The sequence below is a fragment of the Hemiscyllium ocellatum genome, chromosome 34 (genome assembly GCF_020745735.1).
Source record: "Hemiscyllium ocellatum isolate sHemOce1 chromosome 34, sHemOce1.pat.X.cur, whole genome shotgun sequence".
NCBI lineage: Eukaryota > Metazoa > Chordata > Chondrichthyes > Orectolobiformes > Hemiscylliidae > Hemiscyllium > Hemiscyllium ocellatum.
Window position 1 is genome coordinate 25505069 of NC_083434.1, and position 21565 is coordinate 25526633.

General features: G+C 40.3%; 1 protein-coding gene across 3 annotated transcripts in view; it reads right to left on the reverse strand.

The window, feature by feature from the left end:
• The window catches only part of nkd2b (NKD inhibitor of WNT signaling pathway 2b), a 128483-nt gene that overhangs the window by 7390 nt on the left and 99528 nt on the right, over positions 1-21565 (reverse strand). For 2 of the 3 annotated variants that reach the window (XM_060850150.1, XM_060850152.1), the window contains 4 exons: positions 18344-18471; positions 16203-16298; positions 6647-6794; positions 5353-5437 (listed from right to left, as the gene is read on the reverse strand). In XM_060850150.1, coding sequence (XP_060706133.1) covers positions 5353-5437; positions 6647-6794; positions 16203-16298; positions 18344-18471 — 457 coding nt within the window. The remainder of the gene's footprint in view (positions 1-5352; positions 5438-6646; positions 6795-16202; positions 16299-18343; positions 18472-21565) is intronic. The other variant, XM_060850151.1, reaches the window with a different exon arrangement.

Genomic DNA, 21565 nt, shown 5'->3' on the forward strand with positions numbered 1-21565 from the left:
CAAGGTTATTAAAAGAAAACAGAATCATCAACTAGTTACTCTCCACAAACAGCAGGAGGAGAAGTTGCTTGAGCAGGAAAAGTGGTTTCCAGGAACCCTCTGCAAGTAGCTACCAGAACATATTGATGTATATGGAGAGTCATTAACAGTTAAAACTTCAAATGCACAAACTAGCTAACTCAATTCGTATTCTTTAAGAGTTAGAAACTAAAAGTAATCAATTAGTCTTTAGCAATTGTACTCAACTGGAGTTGGATTCTGAAAGGTAGGCAAGTGACTAACCTGGCTTCATTTTTCATTTTGATTAATAATGGGATACTATAGCACTTCAGGTTTAAAATGGGCATGACTATTAAGCACAGGGCTGTTTGTTGAAATTCAAGGCAGGTATGGCTTTGAAGGCTTTTTGTTGTTGTTGTTGTTGTTGTTGAAGAGATTATGGCTAACATTTTCAAATGACCAGCATTGAGACAGTGGGCCAAATGGCCTTCTGGTTCGAAGAATCAATTAAACAGTGGGCAGGGGAAGTACAGCTGACATATACTTGGTAAAAGCAAATTACTGCAGATGCTGGAATCTGAAACCAAAAAAGAGAAAATGCTGGAAAATCTCAGCAAGTCTTGCAGCATCTGTAAGGAGAGAAAAGAGCTGACGTTTCGAGTCTAACTGACCCTTTAAAAGCTAAAAAAAAAGGGAGAAATAGGGAGGTATTTATACTATTATAAATACCTCCCTATGTCTCCTTTTTTTTAAGCTTTGACAAAGGGTCAGATAGACTCGAAACATCAGCTCTTTTCTCTCCTTACAGATGCTGCAAGACTTGCTGTGATTTTCCAGCATTTTCTCTTTTTTGGTGACGTATGCTTGGATTTTGCAGGAAACCTTTACATTTTGGAAACTGGTACTATAGAAATTACAGAAAACAAGGTCTGATGTTGGCCAAGAAATAGATAAACTAAAATCAAAGAAAATCTATCAATGAGGTTAGAATTAAGATACAAATTCAACAAGTAGTGTTGAATAATGGGTAATGAATAAGGATACAGGACGGATAATTTATGAGTTAGCTGATTATGCTAAACTGGTCGAATTATGAAAAACAATATCCAAATTCTTCTGAATCTGGTTGCAATCAAGCCAATATCTGGTTTGTATGTTCCAGTGTTAACAACTGTAAAGTAATTAAGAATGAGAACAAGAAACCAAAAGAGAAAGGAAGTACTAAATGGAACAATGGTGCAGTGTGCTGAACCAAATACTCAGTTAAAGCGCTCAAGAGGATTAATCTGGGAAGCCTTCAGCTATATTTTGCTATTGTAGGTCACCATGGAATACAGTTCAAAAGGCATCAGTTAGACCACTGCTGAAGGATGTGTGCACAACTCACATTAGTTCTCAATGATTGGTACAGAGGCTACTCAGCCCATCTTGTTGGGAAATGAGCCTCAGATCATGTCAGATATTGTAAATAAGTGCTTCCTGAAATTGCTGCACTTAACTCTTCAATTATTTATATTTAATGCTTTGACTAGTTTGTGCCGAAGCTGATCATGGATAGGATATTATGGCTTAAAAGGAATAATGGTGAGAAATAGAGATATTCCAGGTATTCAGAAGAACAAAGAAAATTTGCAACTCATGGAAAAGATGGCACGCAAGGAATCAACAAATAAATTTTAACAATGATCAAATTCAGGGTGCACACAGTTAATAATGAGGAAATTAAAAATATGGAAAAGATTTTTTTACTATTTGTTTTTGGGGTGCGATTTAGTGGCTACCCATTATTATTTTTAACCTGTGCAATAAGCTGTCTTTTGGGAATAGGAATAGACCATTTAGTCCATTGAATCTCCTCCACAATTCAATAAGATCATGGTTGATCATCCAATTCAATGCTTTCTCCCCCCCCACCCCCGACTCCCCCATATCTTCATGTCCACTGATGTTATTGGTATTTAGAAATCTATCAATTTCCACAAAATATACTCAATGACATAGCTTTCAATATAGAGAATTCCAAAAGTTCACAATCCTCAGTGAAAAATAATTCTCATCTTCGTTCTAAGTGGCTTCCTTCTTAGTTGGAAACTGTGCCCCTGGTTCTAGTTTCCCTGAACAGGAGAAATAGCTTATCTACATCTACCAGGTCTAACCCTTTCAGAATTTTGTAAGTTTCAATGAGATTTTGAAATTCTAGAGAATCCAGATCCAGTTTTTCAGGTCTCTCTTGACAGGACAAGCCTGCTACCCTGGGAACAAGCCTAGTAAACCTTCATTGCATTGCCTCTATTGCAATAATATCTCTACTAAGGCAAGTGTACCAATACTATACACAGCATTTTAGGTGTGGTTTAACCAAGGTTCTAAAGTAGAATTTGCTACTCTTGTACTCAAATCTTCTGGTCTTAAAGGTTTACATTCCAGTAGCCTCTCTGGCTCATAGAATCCCTACAGTGTGGGAGCAGGCTATTTGGCCAATCGAGTCCACACTGACCCTATGAAAAGCATCCCACCCAGACCTATCCCTGTAATCCTTCATGGCTAATCCACCTAACCTGCACATCTCTGGGCTGTGGGAGGAAACATGCAGACTCCATACAATAGTCACCAGAGCATAGAATTGAACCCAGATCCCTGGTGCTGTGAGGCAGCAGTGCTAACCACTGAGCTACTGTGCCACCCCAAATAAGCATGTCACCCTTCAGTGACTTATTGACAAGGAGAAATCAGTTTACACATTCACATTGTCTAACGTGTTATCATTTAAGAACTACTCTGCACATCAATTCCTCATATCAAACTGGGTATTCTCTAATTTTTCCACATTATTGGGTGCGTTCCCGTGTGCTCTCAAAAATTCTCTGAAACCTCTTTGCAACTTTCTTGCAGTAATTATTTGTACCTAGCTTTGTGTAATTCACAAATTTATAAATATACATTTGCTCTCAATTCCAAATCATTGACATATATTGCAAACAGTTGGGGCCCAGAAAGCTAGTTCCTGCAACATACCACTAGTCTCAGCCTGTTTCTACTGTTTTCTGCCCATTAGCCAATTCTTAATCCATGCTAGTACCTCTTATCTCAAGTGTTTTAATTTTGATAATCAAATTTCCTTTGGGGACTTTATATAACGTTCTTCTGAATTCAACCACCAATTCCCCTTTATCAATTCTCAAAAACATGCCAAAAATGTTTATCAACACGATTTCCCATTCACAAATCCATAAGAACTATGTCCAATCGGATAATTATTATCCAAGAGTCCATTTATCACAACCTTTCCAATAGATTTAAGCATTGCCCTAACCTTAATTAAAAAATAACAGGTCTATACTTCCACACTTTCTCTCTCCCTCCCTTTTTAAATAGTTGGATGGCATTTGTTATCTTTCAATTTGCATGAACATTCTGGAATTTATAGCAGTTTGGAAGATGGTCATCACTGTGCCACTATCATGAATAGCTACTGCTTTCAACAACTCTGGGATATAAAATATCAAATCCCAAGTTATAATCATCCTTCAGTCCCATTAATCTCTCTAACATAACCCAGCAAGACTAATTTCCTTCAATCCTTTGTTATCCCTAGCCTCTTGGATGTCCAATTCTGGGAGACTTCTATCTTCTTCAGTGAAGACAGAAACAAAAGTAATCATTTAGCTTCTTTTCCACTTCTCTATTATCCATTACAAATTCTTTTAACTCTGCCTGTAATGGACCTACATTTGTCTGAGCCAAATGGTTTATTTTTATGCACATATAAAAGGTTTTATAGCCTTTTAAAAGCTTTTCTTAAAAAAAAATGGTTTACATTCATATTTTATTCTCCTTTTCAGTTTCTTGGTTCTCCCGTTTGTATTGCAAAATTCCTATAATTTTCAGGTTTCGTACTATTGTTGGCAATTTAATATGACTTTTAATCTTAGGCAATCTTTAACTTCTTTGTTAGCCACAACTGTCAGAAATTTTGGCAGTTTTGGGCCTTGAAGTAAACTATGCAATATTTCTTTAAAGACTTGTTTATATACAATCATACCTTTTAAAGTATTTCCCCAAACACTCCAGCCACTTCTAAACTTCATAATTTCTTTTGTTCAAATTTAACACAGACTTCAAATTTAACGAGCTGACCTTCAAATATAAAATTTTATGATGTTATGATCACTCATCCCTTTTACCACAAGATTATTAATCAGCCTTTTTCAGACATGTAATGCTTGATCTGAAATAGACTGTTACCTTGTTAGATTCTCAATATTTTTAAGCTAGAAAACCATTCTTAACACACTTTTAAAATGTATTCTACACAGCATTAACACTCATTAGGTTTAATCTGAATATATTCGGATTGGAGTCATCCATGATTACTGTATTATCCATCCACATGCTTCTCTATTCCTCTGAGTACAGTCCATTTACTATGGAAGCTAGTCAAATAGAAATGTGTCACTGAGCAAGGAATCAAGGAATGCGAGAAGTAAAGTGGGATTAATCCATTAAAAGGGAATATGTTTATTCCAAAAATGTCTCAAGGATCATTCTGCAGCGTTCCAATCTAAACCTGGAGAGTGATTTAGTAAAGATGGCTGCAGGACCAAAGGAGTGTTTATAAATTGCACGTAGTATACTTAAGAGGGAATTCAGGAGGGCAAAACGGGGACATGAGATAGCTTTGGCAAATAGAATTAAGGAGAATCCAAAGGGTGTTTACAAATGTATTAAGGACAAAAGGGTAACTAGGGAGAGACTAGGACCCCTCAAAGATCAGCAAGGCAGCCTTTGTGTGGAGCCACAGAAAATGGGGGAGATACTAAATGAATATTTTGCATCAGTATTTATTGTGGAAAAAAAAATGGAGGATATAGACAGTAGGAAAATAGATGGTGACATCTTGCAAAATGTCCAGATTACAGAGGAGACGCAGAGGGTGGTACGTGAATGGAATGAGCTGCCAGTGGATATGGTGGAGGCTGGTACAATTGCAACATTTAAGAGGCATTTGCATGGGTATATGAATAGGAAGGGTTTGAAGGGATATGGGCCGGGTGCTGGCAGGTGGGACTAGATTGGGTTGGGATATCTGGTTGGCATGGACAGGTTGGACTGAAGGGTCTGTTTCCATGATGTACATCTCTATGACTCTATGTTTGTGTGCAGTGAAAATTTCCATTGGGAGTTGAACTTTGCAAACTCACAACTCTTGATTTTGCCACATTTTACTGAGAATCCAGACACAAGCTCAAGTGCTCAGTATTTCAAGGACTACAATAACTTTATTTGTCTTTCTAATGAACTCAGTGATTTGGAAATCAGGCTAGAAATCTGTTGGACAAAGTAGATTAGTACCTGAGATGAGCAGACAGCCTTTTGTCCATGCTCTTCATTTCCTCCACATGTTCTCCTTCGTTCCTGCCCCGGCTGCTTTCTCGATCTACAGAACAGAAAAGTCTCTTCATAAACATGTTTGGTTCAGCCAATCCTCACCACCTCATAGGGGTTTCAAGCTGCTCAAAAAGCACAGAGTAAAACTTTCAACAGCAATAAGGGACGGACTGAATGAATTTAATTCACACAGAATGTAAAACTCCTTTCACTAACTGAACTGATAGTTTAAATTCAGTCCTTTTAGTCATAAGTTGTTGCAAAGCCCTCAGATGGGGGGGGTTGGCTAATCAGCATAGACACATTAAAGGGGAATGAGCTAAGTTTCAGTAGGGCCAGGTGAAGTAGGATGGGAAGAGGCTTGTAATGAGCATAAATACGTGCCCACCAACTGGATCAACCTGCCTGCTTCAGTGTTGCATCTTTCTTGTGACTTAAAAGTCAGTGAAGATAGAATAGTGCTGATGAGGAACAGGGAAATGTCAGTGAATCCAGCAGATATATGGTTCATGCCTGTTGCTATAGTGATTCAGGCCATGGCAATTATTCCACAAGAGATTTTTTTTAATCAGGGAAAGTGATGAAGTAGTGCCGAAGCTTTTGGTCAACTGCAATTAACATAATGAAAGAATGTGCATTTATACCCATGATCTCAGGCACCCAATGCACTTTACAACCAATTAAATACTTCTGCAGTACCAACCATATAAACTAGCTTAAAATTCTGTTTGAGGTATAAATAGCCCAGACACTGGGAGCAACACCCCTGCTCTTTCTCAAAGTAGTGTCATGTGACCTTTTGAGTTAATCTGAGCGGTCAGACAGGTGCTTGGTTCAGTGATTCATTCAAAATATGGTCTTTCTGTTTAGATCTCCCTCAGGACTGCAGCTGGAGTCCTAGGCTTGTTTCTATGCTCAGGCCCCTGGAGACAGAATTGAACCCATAATTCTCTAACTTAGAGCTGAGACTGCTGCTTATTGAGCTGAAGCAGGCGCTGTGATCACAATGGTGCATCAAATTGGAGGAATACATGTTCATTAAAACCAAAACAATCCTTGCAGCACCACAGTGAGACTGGGCATTTTAGTTTGTTTTCTAGGACTGAAGGAAGATCTGCCACACACACACACACACACACACACACACACACACACACACACAATATTAATCATGTCCACCTGCTGGAGGATGAAAAATAATTTAAATGAAAAGGAAACTATTCTATGATCAGCTTGCAGTAGATGAGAACCGATTTACCTTGACCATTGGTGAGGCCATCTTTCTTCCTATGCGAAGGCTCAGGGGTCACTGTCAACTTTACCCTCAGCGTCTTGCTGGTGGCAGATGATTGGTTCACAGAAGCATCTACAACTTCATATATGGTGTGCATCAAGCTGGACATATCCTACACATTTCATTTTTCAAAAGACAAGTTTAATATGTTTAATTCAATGAAAAGTCCTTTGTTGCACAGAAGCTTTTCCTACATTTCGACACATGGAATATTCAAACATGATTCCATGTTCTAAATGATATCCTATACTTCAAGTAAATTAAAAACCAGTAGTTAAAATTTTAATTTTTTGCAATAGCAGGGTTCCATATAGCAACAGTAGGCAAACTAGCCACTTGAGCCTGTTACCCAAGAAAAGGAGTTATCCTTTATCACTTATCCTGTTGTTTTTTTTTAAGCTATGGCTGATCTATACCCCCAACTCTATAGCCCTGATTACTCTTCTGTAACAACTTTCTGTCCATCTATCTCACTTTTTGAAGTATCAATGATCATGCATCCACAACCTTAGTGAGTTTTGAGAAGATGTGTAGCTCAGGTTGAGGTTTTGGATGTAGGTTTGCTCGCTGAGCTGAAAGGTTCATTTCCAGACATTTCATTACCTTACTAGGTAACATCTTCAGTGGACTTTATGCAAAGCAATGCTGAAACTTCCTGCTTTCTATTTATATGTTTGGGTTTCTTTGGGTTGGTGATGTTATTTCCTGTGGTGAAGTCACTTATTGTTCCTTTTCTCAGGGGGTGGTAGATGGGGGTCTAACTCGATGTGTTTGTTGATAGAGTTCTGTTTGGAATGCCATGCTTCTAGGAATTCTCATGCGTGTCTTTGTTTGGCTTGTCCTAGGATGGACATATTGTCCCAGTTGAAGTGGTGTCCCTCCTTATCCGTACGTGAAGATACTAGTGAGAAACGGTCATGTCTTTTTGTGGCTAGTTGGTATTCATGTATCCTGGTGGCTAGTTTTCTGCCTGTTTGTCCAATGTAGTGTTTGTTACAGTCCTTGCACGGTATTTTGTAAATGACGTTAGTTTTGTTCATTGCCTGTATAGGGTCTTTCAGGTTCATTAGCTACGGTTTTAAAGTGTTGGTGGGTTTGTGGGCTACCATGGTGCCAAGGGATCTGAGTAGTCTGGCAGTCATTTCAGAGATGTCTTTGATGTAGGGGAGAGTGGCTAGGTTTTCTGGATGTGTTTTGTTTGCTTGTTTGGGTATGTTGCTGAGAAATCGGTGGACTGTGTTCATTGGGTTCTGGATTAGTGGTGCTGGAACAGCACGCCAGGGCCTCAAGTCCTCTGTTTTTTCCTCTCCAGACCAGGGCCTCCAAGCCCTCCGTTTTTTCCTCTCCAGACCTCTATCAGCCATGACCAGGGCTTCCAAGCCCTCCGTTTTTTCCTCTCCAGATATCCCCAACAGTATCCTACCACCGACACTCTCATTCGTTTGGCCGAACTGATCCTCACCCTTAACAATTTCTCCTTCGAATCCTCCCACTTCCTCTAGACCAAAGGGGTAGCCATGGGCACATGTATGGGCCCCAGCCATGCCTGTCTCTTTGTTGGCTACGTAGAACAGTTGATCTTCTGTAATTACACCGGCACCACTCCCCACCTCTTCCTCCGCGACATCGATGACTGCATTGGCGCCACCTTGTGCTCCCGCGAGGAGGTTGAGAAATTCATCAACTTCACCAACACATTCCACCCTGACCTTAAATTTACCTGGACCATCTCTGACACCTCCCTCCCCTTCCTTGACCTCTCCATCTCCATTAATGATGACCGACTTGACACTGACATTTTTTACAAACCCACCAACTCCCACAGCTACCTGGATTACACCTCTTCCCACCCTACCTCTTGCAAAAATGCCATCCTGTATTCCCAATTCCTCCGCCTCCGCCGTATCTGCTCCCAGGAGGACCAGTTCCACTACAGAACACACCAGATGGCCTCCTTCTTTAGAGACTGCAATTTCCCTTCCCACGTGGTTAAAGATACCCTCCACCGCATCTCGTCCACATCCCGCACCTCCGCCCTCAGACCCCACCCCTCCATCCGTAACAAGGACAGCATGCCCCTGGTGCTCACCTTCCACCCTACCAACCTTCACATAAACCAAATCATCCGCCGACATTTCTGCCACCTCCAAAAAGACCCCACCACCAGGGATATATTTCCTTCCCCACCCCTTTCCGCCTTCTGCAAAGACTGTTCCCTCCGTGACTACCTGGTCAGGTCCACGCCCCCCTACAACCCACTCTCCCATCCTGGCACCTTCCCCTGCCACCGCAGGAACTGTAAAACCTGCGCCCACACCTCCTCCCTCACCTCTATCCAAGGCCCTAAAGGAGCCTTCCACATCCATCAAAGTTTTACCTGCTCATCCACTAATATCATTTATTGCATCCATTGCTCCTGATGCGGTCTCCTCTACATTGGGGAAACTGGGCGCCTCCTAGCAGAGCGCTTCAGGGAACATCTCCGGGACACCCGCACCAATCAACCACACCGCCCCGTGGCCCAACATTTCGACTCCCTCTCCTACTCTGCCGAGGACATGGAGGTCTTGGGCCTCCTTCACCATCGCTCCCTCACCACCAGATGCCTGGAGGAAGAACGCCTCATCTTCCGCCTTGGAACACTTCAACCCCAGGGCATCAATGTGGATTTCAACAGTTTCCTCATTTCCCCTTCCCCCGCCTCACCCTAGTTCCAAACTTCCAGCTCAGCATTGTCCCCATGACTTGTCCGGACTTGTCCTACCTGCCTATCTCCTTTTCCACCTATCCACTCCATCCTCTCCTCCCTGACCTATTACCTTCATCCCCTCCCCCACTTACCTATTGTCCTCTATGCCACTTTCTCCCCACCCGCACCCTCCTCTAGTTTATCTCTCCACGCTTCAGGCTCTCTGCCTTTATTCCTGATGAAGGGCTTTTGCCCGAAATGTCAATTTCGCTGCTCCTTGGATGCTGCCTGAACTGCTGTGCTCTTCCAGCACCACTAATCCAGAATCTGGTTTCCAGCATCTGCAGTCATTGTTTTTACTGCATTCATTGGTTACCCATTCTTTTTGAACACACAGTATAGACGATTTTCCTCTGCTCTGCGTAGTTTCTCTGTGCTGCAGTGTGTGTTGGCTCGTTGAAACAATGTTCTGATGCAGCTTTGTTTGTAGGTGTTGGGGTGATTGCTTCTGCAGTTCAATATTTGGTCTGTATGTGTTGTTTTTCTGTAGATGCTGGTTTGAAGTTGCCCATTGGCTGTTTGCTCTACTTTGACCTCTAGGAATGGCAGTTTGCTGTTATTTTCCTTCTCTTTAGTGAATTTTATGCCAGTAAGGGTATTATTGATGGTCTTAAAGGTTTCCTCTAACTTGTTTCGTTTAATGATGACAAAGGAGTCATCCACATAGCAGACGCAGAGTTGGGTTGGATGGTTGGCAGAGCTGTTTGCTTAAGTCTCTGAATTACTGCCTCTGCTAAGAACCCTGATATCAGCGATCCCATGGGTGTTCCATTGGTTTGTCTGTAAGTTTTGTTGTTGAAGGTCAAGTGGGTGGTAAGGCATAGTTAGAATAAGGCATAGTCAAACACATCGAGTTAGACTCCATCTACCACCCCCTGAGAAAAGGAACAGGAAGTGAATTCACCACAGGAAATAATATCACCAAAGGAAATGACATCACCAACCTAAAGAAACCCAAACATATAAATAGAAAGCAGGAAGTTTCAGCATTGCTTTGCTTAAAGTCCACTGAAGATGTTACCTAGTAAGATAATGAAATGTCTGGAAATGAATCTTTCAGCTCAGCGAGCAAACCTACATCCAAAATTCACAGCCTTTTGAGAGAGTTCCAAATTTACACTATGTGAAGAGATGCTTCCTGATGTCACTCCTGAATGGCTTAGCTCTAACTTCAGGGTCATTCTCACATTTTCTGAACTCCCCCACCTGAGAAAATAGCATCATTACCTACAGAAGAAAGTCCTTTAGCTTGAAACATCTTAACTCAGTGGAATACAAGCAGTGTCAGCGTAAGGTGTCCCTTTAATTTCGCTTTTTTAGTTCTGGTAACATTTTGATGATGGACTCTATAAAGCCAGTCCTTCCTGAAGTTCAGTGGCCGGAACTAAATGCAGGACCCTGGAGGTAGTCAATTGGTGGTCTATACAATTGAAATCTTACTTCCAGCAGACATTTCAATAACCTGATAAAATTATTTTCATGTACTTAACCACTAGGTTTGTGGCTTCAGTTCTTGGACCAATAAATCTGTGCTCATCACCATTTAGAAAAGACTTAGGATCAATCTAGCTTGGGGCTAAAGTGAATGATCTCTCACTTGCTAGTAAGCACTGGTGATGAGGAACCCTGCTCACTAATCAACAAAGTACATTGGTAACAGCTGCAAATTCACATGCTTGTCATGCACCCATATACCTGGATTTATGGCTGTGCTCCCCTCGGTGTGAAACATAGACAATCTTCTCAAAATATAAATATCTCTGAAATGGATTGTGTTTTTGTTGGATCTGACACCACTATGCATAGAATTAGAGAGCTTAAGTATTGTCACAGGACAATTTCCTATGTTGTGCTGTACCCAAGGCTTCTCTCACTTTACTGCATCTCGGAGTCATACAGCACAGCAGAGGCCCTTTGGCCCATCGGTTCTATGCTGAATTATTCACACTAATTCCAAATTCCACTTTCCAATACTTGGCCCACAATCTTGAATGTTATGGCATTTCAAGACCTCATCCACACACCTTTTAAGGTTGAGCATTTACCTAAATTACTGTCCTCCCAGGCAATGCATTTTAGATTCCCACCACCTTCTGGGTGAAAATGGTTTTAATCAAATCCTCTCTAAATATCCAGCCCTTCACCTTTAAATTATCCCCCTTGATATTGACCCTTCAACTAAGGTGTACAACTATTGCCTATTTTGTCTATCCCCGCAATCTTACACACCTCAGATTGATCAGATGTAACTCTTTCGTAATCGTCAAAGTTAAGCCCTGTGAATGCCAAAAGTCCAAACCAAAAATAGAAAATGCTGAAAATACACAAGTCAGGTCATTTCTGTAGCAGGATAAACCAGGAGGTGACATTCCAGGACTATGAGTTTTCATCAGTACTGGGTGCTATTTGCAAGTAAAAATGAGGAGGGTTGAAAAATGAGCAAAAAGGAGAACATCAGTGATGGGGTAGAGAGTAGAGTTTAAATGCTAAAGGATCATTAAATTAAGGGAAAGAGAGGTAATGACACAAATAAAGAAACAACATGATGAATGTCAGCTGAAAGCAAAGAAAAACAAGACAGTAAAAGTAAAACCTACCAAGAGAATGAGATAAAATGGAGATAGAAGTTTCCAGTTCTTAACTAGCATCCTTTTAAATGCATCATTGCTCTTTGCCTCAACCATTCCATGTAGTAGCAAGCTCCTTCATATAATCACAGTGAGTGGAGAAGGTTGTTCCAAATTCCTTTGAGTCTCCTCTCGTAACGCACCCGTCCCAGTCCTTGCTAGGTGCCTGCTTCATGTACTCAGAAATTCCGGGTGGGGAACACTGAGTAACAATTGCTGCTAACGGTTTATATGTTACACTGTCATGTTGAAAATGTTCGTTTTCTTTCAACCTCCACCATACCAAGACTACAAAAACACAACCCTTCTTCATAAAATTGATTCCAACAAGAGATAGGTATTGCAGCAAAGCAAATAGGTAACCAGGTTGAAACCAGCAGACAACCATAATTTGTCGCATCACAATAGTCCAAAAGTGGAAGATTTCAGGCTCAATTGCCCTGTTCCATTAGAAGACAGTGGAGAAAGATCCATGACATGATCAGTTGATTCCTAGCTGACTGAGTTTAGTGCTGCAGATAAATGATTTATAGGTGTGTATGCTTCATGACAAGTAAGTGTCAGAATATTTGCAGTGTTGGTTAGACTGCCACAGGGTTGAGCAGAATCAAGTGAATTGGCAACATTAGAGTCATAGAGTCATAAAGATGTATAGCATGGAAATAGACCCTTCAGTCCAACCTGTCAACACCGACCAGATATGCCAACCCAATCTAGTCCCACCTGCCAACATCCGGCCCATATCCCTCCAAACCCTTCCTAATCATTTACCCATCCAAATGCCTCTTAAATGTTGCAATTGTACCAGTCTCCACCACATCCTCTGGCAGCTCATTCCATACACGTACCACCTTCTGCGTGAAAAAGTTGCCCCTTAGGTCTCTTTTATATCTTTCCCCTCTCACCCTAAACCTATGCCTCTATTTCTGGATTCCCCGATCCCAGGGAAAAGACTTTGCCTATTTATCTTATCCATGCCCCTCATAATTGTGTAAACCTCTCTAAGGTCAACGCTCAGCCTCCGACGTTCCAGGGAAAACAGCCCCAGTCTGTTCAGCCTCTCCCTATAGCTCAAATCCTCCAACCCTGGCATCATCCTTGTAAATCATTTCTGAACCCTTTCAAGTTTCACAACATCTTTTTGATAGAAAGGAGACCAGAATTGCATGCAATACTCCAACAGTGGACTAACCAATGTCCTGTACAGCCACAACATGACCTCCCAACTCCTGTACTCAATACTCTGACCAATAAAGGAAAGCATACCAAATGCCTTCTTCACAATCCTATCTACCTGCGACCCCACTTTCAAGGAGCTATGAACCTGCACTCCAAGGTCTCTTTGTTCAGCAACACTCCCTAGGACCTTACCATTAAGTGTATAAGTCCTTCTAAGATTTGCTTTCCCAAAATGCAGCACCTCGTATTTGTCTGAATTAAACTCTATCTGCCACTTCTCAGCCCTAGGCCCATCTGGTCCAGATCCTGTTGTAATCTGAGGTAACCCTCTTCGCTGTCCACTACACTTCCAATTTTGGTGTCATCTGCAAACTTACTAACTGTACTTCTTATGCTCGCATCCAAATCATTTATGTAAATGACAAAAAGTAGAGGACCCAACACCAATCCTTGTGGCACTCCACTGGTCACAGGCCTCCAGTCTGAAAAACAACCCTCCACCACCACCACCCTCTGTCTTCTACCTTTGAGCCAGTTCTGTATCCAAATGGCTAGTTCTCCCTTTATTCCATGAGATCTAACCTTGCTAATCAGTCTCCCATGGGGAACTTTGTCAAACGCCTTACTGAAGTCCATATAGATCACATCTACTGCCCTGCCCTCATCAATTTTCTTTTTAACTTAATCAAAAAACTCAATCAAGTTTGTGAGACATGATTTCCCACGCACAAAGCCATGATGACTATCTCTAATCAGTCCTTGCCTTTCCAAATACATGTACATCCTGTCCCTCAGGATTCCCTCCAACAACTTGTCCACCACTGAGTTCAGGCTCACTGGTCTATAGTTCCCTGGTTTGTCCTTACCGCCCTTCTTAAACAGTGGCACCACGTTTGCCAACCTCCAGTCTTCCGGCACCTTACCTGTGACTATCAATGATACAAATATCCCAGCAAGAGGCCCAGCAATCACATCTCTAGCTTCCCACAGAGTTCTCAGGTACACCTGATCAAGTCCTGGGGATTTATCCACCTTTAACCGTTTCAAGACATCCAGCACTTCGTCCTCTGTAATCTGGACATTTTGCAAGATGTCACCATCTATTTCCCTACAGTCTATATCTTCCATATCCTTTTCTACAGTAAATACTGATGCAAAATATTCATTTAGTATCTCCTCCATTTTCTGTGGCTCCACACAAAAGCCACCTTGCTGATCTTTGAGGGGCTCTATTCTCTCCCTACTTGCCCTTTTGTCCTTAACATATTTGTAAAAACCTTTTGGATTCTCCTTAATTCTATTTGCCAAAGCTATCTCATGTCTCTGTTTTGCCCTCCTGAGTTCCCTCTTAAAGTATACTCCTACTTCCTTTATACTCTTCTAAGGATTCACTCGATCTATCCTGTCTATACCTGACATATGCTTCCTTCTTTTTCTTAACCTAACCCTCAATTTCTTTCATCATCCAGGATTCCCTATACCTACCAGCCTTCCCTTTCATTCTGACAGGAATATACTTTCTCCGGATTCTTGTTATCTCATTTCTGAAGACTTCCCATTTTCCAGCCTTCCCTTTACCTGCGAACATCTGTCTCCAATCAACTTTCGAAAGTTCTGGCCTAATACCGTCAAAATTGGCCTTTCTCCAATTTAAAACTTCAATTTTAGATCTGGTCTATCCTTTTCCATCACGATTTTAAAACAAATAGAATTATGGTTGCTGGCCCTAAAATGCTCCCCCACTGACACCTCCGTCACCTACCCTTCTCTAGTACGTACATCCACATACTGAATCAGAAAATTGTCTTGTACGCACTTAAGAAATTCTTCTCCATCTAAACCCATAACGCTATGGCAGTCCCAGTCGATGTTTGGAAAGTTAAAATCCCCTACCATAACTACCCTATTATTCTTACAGATAGCTGAGATCTCTTTCCAAGTTTGTCTCTCAATTTCCCTCTGACTATTAGGGGGTCTATAATACAATCCCAATAAGGTGATCATCCCTTTCTTATTTCTCGGTTCCACCCAAATAACTTCCCTGAATGTATTAATTTGTTATATGACTTAATGCCCCATTAAGCAATATTTAAATCATTGCTAATCAACTTCAAGTTACAACATTACTCTTCCCTCTACTGCCAATGATTAGACAGTACTTGCAGTTATTCCCCAATCCATCTGGCAATAAAAATGCTATCATAACTTGTAGAAGATTTCTCCACCCAAGAAATGCCGTATAAACTTTCATATACAAACAGACTACATGGATACCCTCGGATGATTCTTTGAAAAAAAAAGTCAATTGTATCGAAGTTCAGTACAAAAGTCAGATGTCGGAGAATAACATAATCAGCAAAAATACAAAGTAATGGATGAAAGGACTTATACAGAAATTAAGGATCTATCCAATGTTGAAGACGAAGAATTCTCTAGAATCACAACACAATAAAAAAACTCACTTGATTACTTACAAATAATATTGCTTCTTGTAAAAATGTTCTCCCATACCCAACATTTCAGAGGGTCTAAAACTAAAACGAAGATGGAACCTTGCAGACCTTTCCTACATCGATTATGTAGTCAAACCATTTGAGAGTGAGGCAGGTCTTACACTTAAGAGAGTGATTCTGCACACTTCAGTTTATTTCAGGTCTCACATAGCTAAGGCTTGACTGCAACTTCTTACTCCACAGTCCCAGGGTCAATCCCCATCAATCATGCATATTTCACATTCATACACTCATCAGCGGATTGTTCTAATAAAGCAACACCAGACATTACTGGATAATTCCCTATTGTAAAAATAGCGAGCTTCTTTAGGGTTCATCATGTACTCTCTATCAAATCTCTCCCAATTATAAGACATCTAAAGTTTTATCAATGTTATTTACATTGGTAGTTTGTGGAAATTAATACACCATGACTTCCCAAGAAGCAGAAACAAATGTAAATGTAAAAGTACCTCCTTAGTAACCTTGCCACAGTTGTCAAAATCATAAAGAGTGAAGGTCCATTCCTGATGGTTATCTTCTTCAACAGACACGTCACACTCTAGCTCCTGAAAAGAAAGTGCATTTCTCTATTCTAAATTTCCTCTACTCGTGGGATTTTTATTAACAGGTTGAAACAAGTCATAACTCTAGGTGCATCGGAACAATAAAATGTGGCATGGTAGTAATGCAAAACCTAGGCTCAAGCCACTACCAAATTCTACTGTTTCTGGGAAATGGTGTCCCCTTATAAAAGTGTAGCTTACGTTAGATTCCTTACAGTATGGAAACAGGCCCTTTGGCTCAACCAGTCCACACCACCCTCCGAAGAGTAACCCACCCAGACACAATTAAGGGATGAGTTACTAGTTTATTTAAGGAATAACTGGCAACTTTATTTGCCACTTAATTTGTAGCTCTTTGAATTCTATTAGATTAAATTTCTTTCACCTTATATTCAATTACTGCTTTGGAAAAGTATAACAGAACTTCTAGAATTGAAGAAATCTATTTTCTATAGGTATTGATAGCTTATTCACCTGGATAATCATCCCAATGTGTGAGTTTGATATTAGAAACTCTGGCTAATCTAGTTAACCACTCATTTATACATCCCTACCTTTCCAGTGAGGATCACCATGAAACTATTTGACAGGGAGGCCTAGCAAATTCTATCCTTCTCCAACCAATGAACTCAAAGGCCAATTGCACCCTTCTGAATATCATTTTAGGGGCACACAGATGGAAAAACTGAACCACAGACCTTCCAAATCAGTAAGCTTCAGCTCAAGACCAGAGTTACCCACTGACTAATATGGAAGAGATTGAGCACAACACGGTGCAATAGAAACTGCTGACCAGTTATGGGCACAAACGCACAAAGCACTTTACACACAATCGAAGTAAATCCATTTCACACATTTATACTTGCATATCATCCACCACCCAAAGAATGAAAGCATCCATACCAATCAAAAAACTCTCCTATTTTCCTGATACTGTTGCCAAACGATGCGTATATCAGTATCGAAATTCCGTGTACAGAAATGGGGTCTATTACTCATTTTCTATTCTCTAAATCGATGGTCAATGCTCCACACTTGATTTTCAGTTGGTCACATGTGGTTAACAAATTAGACAGCACTTTTATACCAGTTAAATTAAAGTTGTAATATACTGGGAAAAGAGTTTATTTGCTTTGGAACTTTACAGTGAGGGATTGATACAGCTTATGTACGTGGTCCAATTCAATTGTAAGCGTAAGCAGCAAGGTTTGAGGAAATCATTAAATTAGTGTCTTCATGGACATGTACTCCATTGCAACATCAACTGTGCAATCGATTTTATCATGGAAATAATATAAATGTCATAATTAGAATCAAACAAGTCATGAGATTATGAGCTTGTACACACCTAAAGTAATCTATTTCTTATGCATGTGACTATTGTACAAGAAAAGGGTTACATTGACTCAGCTTGCATTTCCTTGGGTACAGAAGATTAAGAGATGATGTATACAGAGGGAAATAGTAGGAGAGAGAGAGAGAATGTGAAGGACAGTGGGAGAGAGACTAGGTCTGATGGAGGTATTTGGAAATGAGGGAATAAGCTAAAAGTTATGCCTAGGCTTTCAGGGTTAACATCAAGAAGCATTTCCCAGAAGGGATAATGGAATCTGGAACTCTCCTTTAAGAATTGTTGACGCTGGGTCAACTGAAAAGGCAAGGGTATTAGTGGATCTGAAGTAAAGGTGAGCAAATGGAGCTACATACAGGTTAGTCGTGATCCAAATGAATAGAGAATTGAATGGCCAATTCCTGACCTCTCACTTCTCATGTGCTTCCAGCAGGGATCCATTTCATAAACCAGACATAAGACTCCAGCATTACCCTAATTCTTCAAACATATTCTGTTTTGAGCCCAACCATCTAATAGATGTATAGAATAACTGCCAAAATTTATAATGATATATTAATTTATATATCATTATAAACACAAACATCTGTTTGGACATTTTGTTTTTAAAGAGCTAAAGTTAACCATGCCTCATCAATAGAACTCTTCTCAAAGCAATTTCTTCAATAATTCACTATCTTCAGACTGAAAAACTCACATCAAAGGTCAGTCGTTTCTTGCCTGTCCCTCTACTGCCCTCTTTACCAGGACATTTTTCTCCATCATCTTGGCTGAAGGTGGACGTGAATCCATCACATGGCTCTGCTTTCTCTGGTGGGAGCACCACTGGTGAAAAATTAGGGAAGAAGCAAAAACAGACAAATCAGATAATGAATATCTATTTATGACTAAGGATGATGCAAGGTCAGTCTACTAATTCTCAGTATTGTACTTGATTAGTTCACAAAATGCTATTTACAGTCCAAAGATGTGCAGGGTAGGTGAATTGGCAGTGCTGAGTGTTCAGGGATGTGTAGGCTAGGTGCATTAGTTCGGGGAAATGTAGAGTAGTTGGGGAATGGATCTCGGTGGGATACTCTGGAGGGTTGATGTGGACTTGTTCGGCCTAATGGCCTGTTTCCACACTGTAGGGATTCTATAATTCACAAGTTCAGAACACGCTTACAGCCAATCAAGTATTTGTGCTTTGAATGCAGTCACTCTTTAATAATGACATCGCAACTAATTTTCACACAGCGAGATCCCACAAACACAAAGTGGTCATGGGTAATTTGACCATTTTATAGATGGACTGTTGCTGATTTAAAAAAAAAGTATTAGCCAGCAACTTCCTTAATCTTCTTTGAAAAGTGCCACATCCTTCTGAAAGGGCAGATGAAGTGTTGGCTTAACGTCTCATTCAAAAGCTGCAATGCTGCCCAGGCTGAAATACCAACAGTGGTTCATTGAAGTGTCTGCTTAGATTATGACCCGATAGTGGGATTGGAACATGCAACCAACCAATTTAGAGGCGAGAGTATAACCAACGGAACCATGGCACTGCACTGACATCATAATTCCACTTTATACATGATACTTCATCTATGTATACGTTACAAATAGGATTGCCCACCCCCCTTTCCTGATCAAACAGGTAGATTTTAAGGAGGTGAGTGGAGATTTGAAAAGGAAATTCCAGAGGTTCAAACCTAGTCTGCCAGGAATACTGTGTTGAAGGAAACTGGAGATATGCAACAGGCCAAAATTGCAAGAGTCTGAGTGGTAGAGCACTGGAAGGGTAATAACGCTGTAGGAAGTTACGGGAATAGGGAGGAGCTGAAAAAACTTTTAAAGCTCAGGCATCATCTGACATTGAGCCAATTTTGGTGAACAGGACTTGGTACAAGTTAGAATGAATGCTAGCAGAATTCTGAATAAGCTGATTTTAAGGTGGGTAGAAGATCAGAGGCTGGCCATCAGCACATTGGAACTCCCCCAAAAACATTAACTAGTCTTAAAAACATGTAATCATTCAATAAACTTTATTTATTTCCATACCGATTTCCTCACAAGCAAATAAACTGTAGTTTCTCCCTGCAGAATTCACAAATTTCCAAAAGAAATGGAAAACTGACTCCATGCAAACGGCAGATATGGTTAATTAAGGATAGTGCATGACACAGAATTAAGAAAAGCAGTTTTACTGCACTGAATGATCTTTTCCTGTTCCAGAACATTCTTAAATTCTTGCAATTCCAATATGAAGTCACATGGTATGTGCATTAATTTGGTCAAAGGTAACTTTATTTCCTGAATGTGTCATTCATCTTAATGACACTGGTCACCAATATACTGACAGCTCAACAAAACAAGTAACAAAAGAGAAAAGTAAAACTCGTCCCTGATTTTGAGCAGATAGTTCACCTCCTCATCTACTGAAAGGAAAGGTTTGCATTTGTAGAGAACCTCCTGTACTCTCCCAACATCCCAAGTGTTTTATAGCAGTAACTTTTCATTATCATTGTACCATTAATGCAGTAAGACATCCTGAAATCCAGCAACCAAAACCTGACAGCATGTCAAAGAGGGACTCATTGAGACAGTTGACAGGCAATGAGGAACATGTGAAGCTTTGTCATTGTATTAATACAAGAAATTTAGTGGCCAATTTAGACACACAACAAAATCCCACAAACAGTAATGAGATAAATGACCACATTATCTGTATTAGCAACATCAGTTGACGGGTACATATTGGCAAGGGCTTCCATGTGCTGGAAAGGAATGCAACATTCAACAAGACTTTTTAAGTGATACTCCAGATGGGATTTGGATTAAGCCAGGTGGTAGAAAAGGCCAAATGCACAGGAAACTGTTTTCCAGGGAAAAATTCCAAACAAGAAATTTTCAAAGAAATTTCATTGCATGAGAAACATTCTGGGAATTCCTGGAGCTGGCGCAGAATCACAAAAGTTGGAATGCAAGTGCAGCACATGATTAGGAAGGCAAATGAAATGTTAGGGTTTATTGCAAGTGAACAGAAACACAGGGAAGTTTTGCTGCAACTATGTAGAGCCTTGGTAAGACCATGTCTGGATTACTGTGTACAGTTATGGCCTCTTTATCTGAATAAAGATAAAAATTGCATTCAAAGCTTCTCAGAAAAGGTTCATACAACTGATTCCTGGAATGAAGAGTTACGTTAGGAGGAAAAGCTGAACAAACTGGGCCCAGACCTGTGGGAATTCAGAAAAATGAAAGGTGACCTTAATGAAACTCAAGGTTCTAAGTGGATTTGATAGGGTGGATTGCAAAGGGTAACTACAACAAAGGGAGACTGTTTAAGAATAAGACGTCGCCGCTTTAAGATGGAGAAGAGGTGTTTTTATTTCCAAATACTTATCTCCTGAAAACAATGGAGACTGGAACATTGAATTTATCCAAGGCAGCGTTGGATAGATTTTTGATAGACACAGGAGCCAAAGGTAATGGCGGGCTGAAAGGAAAGTGCAGTTGAGATCACAACCAGATCACCCATTATCTTACAGAACAACAGAGTGGGCTTGAAGGCTGATTGACTTACTTCTGTTTCTAAGCCCAGTTTTCTTATTTTTCTTTAATGGAGCTACTTCAATTGAAACATTAATAATTTAAAAAGTATGACAAGCTGCTGTTGCTTCCAACAAATGTGTATCTAATGCTGAATAGTTAAAAACTCTTACTTGAATCTCGATGTAAGATTTGTCTCCATATGTGGTGCAAACTTGTTCCCAGCAGAGTGTTTTACTCAATGTGGTAGTGTTTATGTTACCTTCCAAATTTTTTAAAATGTGAAAGTATCCTACAGACATCTATTACAATGATTTATTATGTATAAACATTGCATTCCTTGAGCAGAAACATCTAGGTTAATATTAAGGTATTAATTTAAAGCAGAGGC